We start from the raw sequence: 11,398 nt of genomic DNA, 5'->3' as shown, positions 1-11,398 counted from the left end.
AAACAACAAAGAGCTCTTCCTCTACCCGTGTTATCCTTCAGCTATTGCTGTCTTTTCCCCTTCTCAGGCAAACTTTTCCCAAATTGTTGTCTTTATTCCTTATTTCGTTAGCCTTAGCCAGTCTTTCACCACTCTGTTCTGGCTTTCTTGCTAAGACCCCAGTGACCTCCATCAAAATGTTTTGACCTCCCTTATTGTAAAAAGATGATCATACTTTCCTTTTTGAAATAGTCTTTTTTCCTGGGTATACATGACAAAACTTTGTTTTGTTTTTCTTCTTCTCTTACTAAACTCCCTCTATCTCCTTTCCCATTATACTGCTATCTACTGTTAGAATTTGTGAAAGATTCTTTCCTTGATTCTCTTTTCTTCTTGTTTATTTTCCTAGACAGTCCTACCCATGCATATGGCTAGAATGACCACCTACAAACAACACATTTGAATCTCCAGCCAAGATCTCTTTTTCTCAACTCCAGACCCATACATCCAACTGCTTACTTGACATATCTCCTTGGGGGTATGAATAGCACTTCAAACCCAGTATGTTCTAATTCAAGTTCATCTTTCCTCCAATGTAGTAAGCCCTCTCCCAGTGTTTCCTATTGCAGTTAATGGTACCCAACTCTCTACAATTATGTTAGCCAGGACCTTAGAGTCATTCTTGACATTTCCCTCTCTATCACGCCATTCCAAATCCATCACCAATCTAGTTGGTGATATTTACCATAAAAATATTTCTCGTCTTTCACGTCTCTCCATTTTCACCACTCTAGGTAAGCTACTAGCAACATCTATTATCTAAACTACCCAAATAGTCTCTTAATTGGTTCAACTACTTCTGTCCTTGTCCCTCACCTGTTTTCTATACTATTAGCCACAGTCATTTAAAATAAACACAAATCTGAGTACATCATCCTTTACTTAAAGCCTCTACGTGGCTTCCTTCTAAGGATACAGATAAATATTCCTTAACTTGGCTTATAGGGCTTACATGATCTACTCCTTACTTATTTTTCCTGACTTAGTTAGCACCATCTAATTGTTTTCTTGCACCAGCTATGGTGCTCTTCTTTTCGTTTCTCCATAGAAGAATGCATACTGCCTCCTTCCACCACAGGATCTTCGCTTATGCCGATCCCATTGAGAGCCAATGTAGATTAGTGGCTAAGTATAGAGCACCTGAAGTCTAATTTTCAAGGAAGACTGCTTGGGTTCTAATCCAAATTTTACAACATAGCTGGTTGTGCAACCTTGGGTAAGTTATTTTAGCTTCCATGTCTCAGTTTCCTCAACTGAAAAACAAGGATAATTGTAGGGATGTCATGATTGAATGATCATTTGCAGGGAAGGCTCTTCCCCTTTCTTGCCTAGTTAATTTCTTTTAAAAATATATTTTTATTGTTTTTAGAGAGGAAGGGAGAGATAGAAACATCAATGATGAGAGAGAATCATGGATTGGCTGCCTCCTGCACCCCCTCCCCCACTGGGGATCCACCCTCCCACCTGGGCATGTGCCCTGACTGGGAATCAAACCACGATCTCTTGGTTCATAGGTCGATGCTCAACCACAGAGCCACACCGGCAGGGCTCTTGCCTGGTTAATTTCTTTGCAAACGTCCGTTTTCAGCTCCAGAGTCACTGTCTTTGAGAAGCCTCCACTGATCTCTCTGAGGTTAATCCAATGACTCCATCGTAAGATTTCTCATATCTGGAGTCTCTTATTTGTAATGCTTAATATAGGTGCAATTGAATATTTTCTGAGTGAGTTATTTATTTTTGCTCAACATTCTATATTTCTCACTAGAATGTCAGCTTCAGGAATGAAGTTTGCTTTTGGTCACCATTCTTTGGGCCTAACACAGTAAAATATTTATTGCCAGAAAAGACGGTGAATATCCCTGATGGAAGCAAGGCTCCCTGATAACTTCTTTTGGTGCTTGAATTAATGCTTTGCACAGTAATCGATGAGTTCAGAACATATGGTGGTGAATCAAGCAGTTAACTTGTACTTCCCACACCTGGTCTTCAGCAGGTGCGCAAGCAGGAGGGTTCTCTGCTCAACAAGGCAGGGTTTTGTGAAGATCAGGTGTTAAAAACACACACCCGGGGTTGATTCTTGTCTTGTTACCTGTGGCTGTGTGACCTTAGTCATGTCTTTTGACTTCCCATAGTTTCAGTTTTCTCATCTGTCAGTGACTCCGGAGTGCCCAGCCAGAGTCAATTGTTAACTAGGCAACTGAACCTGTAAGACTCCTGATTAACCTCAGGCATGGTACGTGATTGTCCATGCGCCCTCGCCAATGAGATGGCTTGCCTCTCACGTGTGTTAGTAAGCTTCCCCCTGTGGGGAAAAACTGCTATCCCATCTCTCGCTTCAGAAAAAGTAAAATCGTTGTGCTTTTGGTCACAAAACGTAAGAGGGTATGAATCAGGATGAACTGGGAAAATAGAGTTCCAAGGGCATTCTTAGTGCAAACAAGTTTCTTCTTTCCTGGTGCTTCAACTCCAAGTTTGAGAGTGGCCGTGGGTGGGCTGGCCAGGGCAGGTAGGGTCAGAGGTTCATTTCTGGTTATCATCTGTGACACATAGAACAGAGAAGAGCCCCTCAAGCCCCTGACAAGAGAGTCCGGGGTCCAGCTAACCACCACTGCAATCTCAGAGCCCACCTCCCCCCGCCCCCCCCACACACTTTTTTCCCCTCCTGCCCCCTCCCTCCCCTCTGCTTTTTTATAATTAGCTAATCCATTCCTTGGGTTTTATAATTAGCTAATCACATCGAAAATGACTGCGTCCTTATTCAAGAAAACATTCCCTTTGCTCGCAATAAAAAGAGTAAGCCTCGTGTCACCTCGTGTGCAACTGGCCACTTTGCTGGATGAGAGGAGCGCTCTGATTTTGAGCCCTTAGTGGAGGAATGCACTGCATGGAAGCAATGACCACAGTGATGTCTATGAGAGATGGACATTGCTTCTTCCGCAAGCCTTCTCTTTTCTCCCTCCTGTTTCCAACTTGTGGGATGGACTGGGGTTCTGGGTTTTAAGCGTGTAGCCTGTTGTGTGTAAGCAGAAGGGAAATTGCGTGTGCACTTCGTGTGCGTTCAGGAGGGTGCTGTGCTTGAACCTGGGGAGTGTCTGTGTTTGAAGAACTATGGAAGCGTGTGTGTGTGGGACAAGACCTATACGTTTGAGTGCAGAAAAGTGGTCGTTTGTACGTGGTGAGCGAGTGTGCGCGAGTCTGTACCAGCGCCAGGGCCCGCCCGCCGGGCTCCCGTGGGCCGGCCGGGCCAATGAGCGCGCGGCTGCGGGGCGGGCGGGGAGGGAGCGCCGGGCTCCGCGGATGGATGCGCGGGCGGCGCGGCGCGCTCATTTGGCGCGGGCGTTGCTGGCTGGGGGCGGTGCAGCCGCTGGCCCGGGACCGCGGCCGGGACCCGGGGCGGCGGGCGGCGTGGGCGGCGCCCAGGGCTGGGATGCGCCGGGGACTCCGTGGCGGCGGCGTTGGTGGCGGCGTCGGCGGCTGCGGGCGGACGAGGTAGCGCCGCGGCGCGGGGAGCCAGACCAGCCCGGCCGGCGAGCGGCGGCGGCGGCGGCGGCGGCGGCGGCGGCGCAGGCACAGCGGCGGCCGCAGCCGGAGCCCGAGCGCCGCGCGCCCACCATGGCCGCCCAGGGCGAGCCCGGCTACCTGGCGGCGCAGTCGGACCCGGGCTCCAACAGCGAGCGCAGCACCGACTCGCCCATGCCTGGCTCCGAGGACGACCTTGTCGCCGGGGCGCCCCTGCACAGCCCGGAGTGGAGCGAGGAGCGCTTCCGCGTGGACAGGAAGAAACTTGAGGCCATGTTACAAGGTGGGCATCCCCCCCGCGTTCTCGGACTCCCCGTTTGCGCCCCCAACTCCTTTCCGGACATCCCCGTGGCGCGCCCCGGCGCCCGCCTCTCCGGCCCACAGCCGACTTAGTTCCCGGGTCCCCTTCCCCGCGGAGCCGGGGGACACCCAGGGAGGGGAGATCTAGCGGGACGCTCCACCCTCGCACGCCTCTCAGGTCCCTAGGCACGGGGAGCCCTGTGCTAACTTGCCGGCTTCAGAGAAGCCTAAGGCCGGGTTCGTACCGGCGCGTCCCAGTTGCGGATGCACTTGGGAGATGCCAGCTTCAGCCCGGACACCTGGGCTGTGCCATCCGGACCCGCGCAGACCGCACAGACTGTGTGGGATTCTGTCCCCACTCGCTGGCAGCTTTGAACCCAAGCTCTGTCTCTGTATGTTTCTCTTTCCTCTTGTCAGTATCCACTTCCTCCAGCTGAGGGGCCTTGTCTGGCTATTGGAAAACTCTCTGCAGATGTCAAGGCTTAAGACAGGAGTTCCCGCCCCCCCCCCCCATCCTCCACCCTGGAGTTAAGAGGGGCCAGGATGGGGGTGCGCATCCAGAGCTGGGGACTGTGTCAGGGCAGTGCTGCTGGGTTGCAGGACAGTGTGTGTTCATCTCCTGACAGCTTATAAAACACATCTTGAGTTACACTAAGTTCATAAAAATTTTCCTGTACTCGGGGTGTCTGACTATGTCTTTCACAACTTGGGTTTTTTTTTTTTTTTTTTAACTCCCTAGTTTCTTTGGTACTTTCCCAGGCATCACAGCTTTAACCATATCGGACTGGAAACACATTCAGTGTTTTAATGGGAGGATTGGAGTTCTCGGAGTGATTGCTAAAATGTCCAAGGTCATTTTGCCCTTCCTTAAAATGGTAATTACTGGCCTAACTGCAGCCATGGATGTGGCTTATTTCCTTCACCTGGAGTAATAAGGTATTTCGAATGACTGTCATAAAATACTGTAAAGGACCAGGCATTAGTTTCACTAAAGGGTGAGTAGTGCATTCATTCAGTAGCTAAGTGTCCTTATAACAAGGGAGCATTGGAGCCTTCCAACTTTTTTTGTGTGTGGCTTTATGCATAACTTACTTTGACTTTATCAGTCAATGCATCGCAATATGGGAGCGATTTAGCCTCTGGAAATGCAGTGGCTTTTTAGAACATTTAGGCAGGTTATTTTAAGAGAGAACAACATGTTTTCCAAAACAATAACTTGGTGGAAACAAATAGCAGGAGTGTTTGGCAGGCGTTTTGGATGAGCTACAAATTCATCTCCCTTGCTGCTTATTTTTATTGATAAACATCCCTAGTGCTTGTCATGTCTCTCTCTCTTCCTCTCTCCCCCCCCCCCCGCCCCTTAAATTATGTGACTTTTTAGGAGAGTTACTACTTCGATAAACAATTCAAATAAGAATATTGCAAAGTAGATCTGGAAATTAAAGCCCCAGTTGCATTTCGATAACCCATGTTAGTTATTTCGTTCGTTTTATGAATTTTTTGACCTAGTTTCTGGTTATAAAACAAAATGTTACATTCAGAAAAAATATTGTTTGTGTGATTGTTTGGACTTAACTGATAGACCACATACCCGCCTGTTCAACAGGTTTCCAATGTATTTTCTACATGAATTCGGAGTGATGGTGGATCTTATAATACTACTACGTCTTCCTTACCTGTTTTCACCTGTGCACATACAAATAACCACAGCGATGCTAGCTTCCAGGAAGCCCTCAAGCATAACCCGAGCTTTAGAAGTGGATTTCTTTTTTGAAACAATACATTTTCATTTAGAATAAAATGAAATATAGGTGAGGCTTTTTAAAACTTTTTATTTGAAGGCCCTCCCCTTTGTAGATACTGGTATTCTGTCATGAGATGGTTTAATATTGCTTTGCAGTGATACTTTTTTTTTTTTTTTACAGAAAATCTTAACAGAGTTAACCAGCCAGTATGTAATAAAATATTCACAATTCTTCACCAGCCAATATATAATAAAATATTCACATTTTAACCCCAAAGAATTCTTGAATGATTGAACGTAGTGCTTTAACTTTCCAAAATTACCAGTAAGTGATTAAGCCATCGAAGAAAGTAAATTTTGAACATGTTTGACAATGGAACCAGTGTCTAGTGTACCAAGGCGTTTTGTGATGCATGGTTTCTAGTGTCAGATGACATAGAACCACCATGTTTGAAGGAACAAGACCAGTTTTCGGAACCAAACATAATCATGTGCCTTACTGCTTTATACCAGGTGGTTATGGTACGTGTAGACGCTGGAATCACACAGACCAAGGTTCAAATAAATCCCTGTGGGGAATTGGGACAGTTCCTAGGCCTTACATTTCAGTTTGCTCATCTGTAAAATGGGACTGAAATTAGTACCTTACCCTTAGGATTTTAAGAATTAAAAGAGATCATGCCCAATAAGCTAAAACTTGTCACACTGTTTGGTAAATGATAAGAACTTAACATATATCAGTTGTTTTATTATTATTAGTCATACATATTACAATATAGATTCAAAAGATTTCTAGTGCCGATCACAATTTCTGACATATATTATATACCTAAATAATGGGCCCAAAAGAATTTTGCAATTTTGTAATTGTAGAAATAAAATAGATACCAAGGTGGCATTTTTCACTTGAAAAGTGCCAAGTAAGTCAAGTCTGCATTTGGTTGGGTTTCTGGTTATTGTGAATTTGGATTTGCCATTTTTCAATTTAAATCAGGATAAGTAAGATTACCTGCTTTTAAGTCTACATAGTGCAAATTGGTGATTGTAATGCTTGGAATTTGTTTCCAGAGAGAGTGTCCTGGGGGCAAGTTAATCTTTAATGGATTGTATTTTTATTAGTAGAGAAATTCTTCTACGCAATGGACCAAAAATTCAGTGAGGTTAAGATATGGGCAATGGAGTAGTGGTCAAAGAAATGAAATACTATTCTTGGATGATCATTGAATCCCCACAGATTTGATACACATACAACTACCAGAGGAAAATCACTAGTGTTTTTTCTTTTTATTTTGTTTTTGCTTAATAACTACCTTGGAATAGCCATACAGAGTATTGGACATTTTTGTTCAAATCTAAATGAGTCATAAAATTTATCATCTTCAACAGTTTTGTAAATGGGAACTTATTTTCAAGTTTAGTTAAGGCTTTTGATGGGTATGGTCAGTATTGGGATAGATACCATGGACAGCATTGTTTAAGGATAAAGAAAAATGGTTTTTAATTTAATATTGATCTTCAAAATTTAGATTTTATGCTCCATGTGAGATCATAGTGTTGATTCATTTAAGTCAGTTAAATGAGAGTTTTGATATGTAAAGAGGGAGGAGAGGTATAGGGGCAAGTGTGGGACAGGTAGAAAATAAATGGGTCAAGAGCCAGAAATAGTCTTACCTTGCCAGAGTCCTGAGAGGCAAAATGGAGTTTGTATACTTTAACTCTTCTTTTTCATTTTTGGTAGTTGTTTACATCTCACTGTTACACTTTTCTTTTTATGTTGGAAAAACATGTATGTGTACAGTACAATGAAAAATTCCTACATCAAATTCAGAAGCCCAGGGATTTTCAAAGTTCTGAATCCCTTGAGTTTCATCATAGAAAGAAGGAAGTGTTAAAAGGGGGGAAATGCCCTATTTTCACGAATTGAGGTTGACATCTGCTGGGCTTTTAAGATATTGCTGTTAATGACTTTAAAAACCATGTTGCATTTTTATAACAACAGGCACAACTGGGGTCCTTGACTGCTGCTTGCTTGAACTAGCCACTGAAGACAGCCTATCGCACATTGATTAGAAGTAGAGCAGCAGTTATGTTATCTCTTTAATTTGACAAACTTCGGTGAAGATTGTCTTATGCTATGGTGAATAGATACTCTCAGATGTTCTGGTGGGAGTAGGGAAAAATAAGCAAAAAGAAATGAAAATGGGGAGTACTGGAAATGAATATAAATAAAAAGTAAGCTAGTAGAGTTTTCTAGCTAATGTTTGATTAATGCTAACACACAACAAGAACAAATTACTTTATGAAGCTTAGTGGTTAAAAGTACAGGGCTATGGGCCAGACCAGGATTTGAATCTTGGTGTTACCTTTTATTTTATTATTATTATTATTTTGTTAATTCTCACCTGAGGATATTTTTTTTCATTATTATTTTTTTTTAGAGAGTGGAAGGGAGGGAGGGAGGAAGAGAGAGAGAGATAGAGACATTAATGTGAGAGAGACCCATCATTTGGTTGTCTCTGCCCCCAACTGGGGACCCAGACGTGTACCCTTGATCGGAATCGAACCCATGACCCTTTGGTTCAAAGGCTGATGCTCTAACCACTGAACAAAACTAACTAGGGCTGGGTGTTACCTTTTAATAGGGAGCTAGGGAAAATTCATCACCTGCAGACTCATTTCTAAAAGGGGGTGTTGATAATAGTGCCTGCATCCTTAGGTAGTTGTGATAAGAGAATAAAGATGTATGTAAAACATCACAGTGCTGGCCCCATAGAAAGTGCTGAATACGTTAATAAAACCATATTCATTATAAACCATAGTTCCCAAACTTCACATTCTTATATTGAAAATGAAAATCAAATATATTGGAACATGAATTAAGTGGTCTTATGGTCAAATGAACATTCACAGCTCTCAAAACATTATTATTGGCCTTCCCGATAGCTCGCAGTGTCCCTCGTAAAGATGGTTGAGTACATACTGAGTAAAAGTATATTAAACACGGGTGTGGAATTTTAGATTTTTTTCTCCGGATGGGAAGGCTTTCTACCCTCTTTAGTTATACTTGCTCCTGCCTTGAGTATATTTCTTTCTTTGAACTGTCCTGAGTCAGTCACTTCTGATATTTTTATGAAAGACGATCAGCAAAATCAGTTAATTTCCCTTCTAATGTTTTGTTGCTCTGACCTTGTCATTCACTGGTGTCTAGAAAGAGACTTCTTCAAAGAAAACGCTGTGTCTGGGCTAACGTGTTCGTTCGCTCACTCGTCAGGTGGGGACAGTAGTAGCGTCCTCTTCCGAGGACACGGTGAGCGTTGAATGACAGACGATGCATGTGAAAACCCTTAGCCCAGTGCCAGGCACACGGTGCTTTTTAGTAAACGTTAGTGCAGCAGCCACGTGACGGATAAAGACTTCAGAACACTAGAAAGAAATGCTTGTCAGTTTTTTTTGTTTTTTTTTAAACTTCATAGTAATCCTTTCCTTGGCAGCGGTCGCCAACCTTTTGGACCTCACAGACCACCCGTGGTCCGTGGACCACCGGTTGGCGACCGCTGCTATGGGAAGAGGTGATTTATTTTTTACTGAAAGGCTCCTTCCTATCTGAAAGTTTGTTAGGACAGTTAGAGTTGAGTCAGAGAGCAGAACTGAAGGTTAAGATTACTTTGCAATCTAAATGAAAAAAAAAAAAAAGAAAATCCACCCGAGACTGTAGCTTGGCAGGAACGAGCTCAGAAACTGCCATCGGACTGTCTCGGCTGGGGGTCCTAAGGTCGCCTCTCTGGAGACCTGTGAGGACAAAATGAGGATTAAGCACTCGCAGTAACTGCTTGCACTCTCAGTAAATCGTATCTCTGTGAAGACTTGGGGGGTTTTGGGTTAGTTGATCATTGATGAGTTAAAACACTGGAAGGTTGGCCGTATCAGTGAGTTTAACAGGCAGGAATGTATTTGGCTGCGATGAACAGAAAACCCAACACACAGTGGCTTAAACAAGCCGGGGTTCTTTTCCTCAACTAACAGAAAATGTGGGCCAAGCGGGCCAGGCCCCACAGCAAATGCCCTTCTTGCCCCTGCTATCCTGAGCCTGTGGCCTTTGGCCTCATTGTTGTAGTCTGGCTGTGCTGTGCCTTGATTTGCATTGTGGTCTGTGCAGGGAAAGAGGGGGGAACAAAAGTTGTTTTCTGTTCAAGATTCTGGCTATTTCTGTGATAAAGGGTTCTCTCTCCTGGAACTTCCATCTGTGTTTTCTTGGCCACTCTTTGCTACAAGAGATTCTGGGAATGTAACTTCTCTTCCAGCTTCTCTAGAAGTAAGTAGGCAAGGAAGAAGGGTGTCCAAATGGATGCTGAGTGATCCAAACCATACTTTTCCTACATGGGCAGAGCAGAGGGCATTGTGACAAAAATTCCAAGTTGTAACTGAAGCAAAAGTTTACCTGTATTGGAGATTTAGGCCTGTATTGTTGACCCCTTGAAATTTAGATTATTTGGTAATATAAGTGGGCAGATTTCTTCTTTTCTTTTCTCTTCTTTTTTTTTCTTTTCTCTTCTCTTCTCTTCTCTTCTCTTCTCTTCTCTCTCTCTCTCTCTCTCTCTCTCTCTCTCTCTCTCTCTCCCCCCCTTCCTCCCTCCCTCCCTCCCTCTCTCCCTCCCTCCCTCTCCCTTCCTCCCTCCCTCCCTCCTCCCTCTCTCTCTCTTTTCTTTTCTCTTCTCTTCTCTTCTCTTCTCTTCTCTTCTCTTCTCTTTCTTTCTTTTCTTTTCTTTTCTTTACTTTCTTTTTTCTTTTCTTTCTTTTTTCATAATCTAGGAATAAATCTCAATCCCAGAGAAGAAACACCGTTGATCATATAAAGCTGTTCTCATTGTGTTGCCTCTTTTACAAATAGGACCTAGGGCCACTGAGTTCTGTAACGGTCTTTTTATTCCCCCCTCCACCATTTTCTCCATAGCAAATGCTTTTTTTCATTGAAAATTGCACAATACAAATGCCCATTTTACCTTCCATTACTCTACAGTATTCTTTCTCCCCTCCCTCTTCCGTTCCCACCCACCACCCATCTCAATTTACTTTTAGAATCAACAGATTCAGGTTCTGTCCTTTGGCTTTTTCGTAGATTCTTCACTGAAGTATAATCTGGCTAACAAAGTCAGAATTTGACCAGAAGATGAAGTCAATTTGGAGGCAGCTTGATAGTAGAATTATCATCAGATTTGTGCCATGTTTTGCTATTAGAAATGGTCCAGAATGACCATTATAATTAAATATAACAATTGGCTCATCCTGGGTTGATTCTAAAATATAGTTCTTAAAAAACACATGGGATAAGAGTGACCATGTAGATTCTTTTATGTAAAATGCCTATTAATAAACTACCAGAGATGAAGCACAATTTTAATACTAATTCATAATGGCTTCTGCAGTGTGTGGGAATCATCTTGGCAAGAAACCCTTGTTAAGTAGCAAAAGCCACCACATTTGATTTTTAATCCTTGTAGTGCTAGCATTTAGGGTGATATCTAAAATGCACAAACTATCGATACAAAAATTATGTAGATGTTATAAACCCATTTCTTCCCTTTTAAGCGACTAATACTTTTTTTTTAATATATATTTTATTGATTTTTTACAGAGAGGAAGGGAGAGGGATAGAGAGTTAGAAACATCGATGAGAGAGAAACATCGATCAGCTGCCTCCTGCACACCCCCCACTGGGGATGTGCCCGCAACCAAGGTACATGCCCTTGACCGGAATCGAACCTGGGACCCTTGAGTCCGCAGGCCGACGCTCTATCC

General features: G+C 43.5%; 1 protein-coding gene across 2 annotated transcripts in view; it reads left to right on the top strand.

Annotated features, from left to right (window-relative positions):
• Positions 1-3,390: 3,390 nt before the first annotated feature.
• BICC1 (BicC family RNA binding protein 1) overlaps positions 3,391-11,398 on the top strand; it is a 245,796-nt gene continuing 237,788 nt past the window's right edge. For both annotated transcript variants that reach the window (XM_028151516.2, XM_008145485.3), the window contains exon 1: positions 3,391-3,841. In XM_028151516.2, the coding sequence (XP_028007317.1) occupies positions 3,652-3,841 (190 nt within the window). In that variant the 5' untranslated portion in view covers positions 3,391-3,651. The remainder of the gene's footprint in view (positions 3,842-11,398) is intronic.

This window comes from Eptesicus fuscus, chromosome 17 (assembly GCF_027574615.1).
Source record: "Eptesicus fuscus isolate TK198812 chromosome 17, DD_ASM_mEF_20220401, whole genome shotgun sequence".
Classification (NCBI taxonomy): Eukaryota; Metazoa; Chordata; class Mammalia; order Chiroptera; family Vespertilionidae; genus Eptesicus; species Eptesicus fuscus.
The sequence above is the reverse complement of the archived record's forward strand: the minus strand, read 5'-3'. Positions and strand labels throughout refer to the sequence as shown.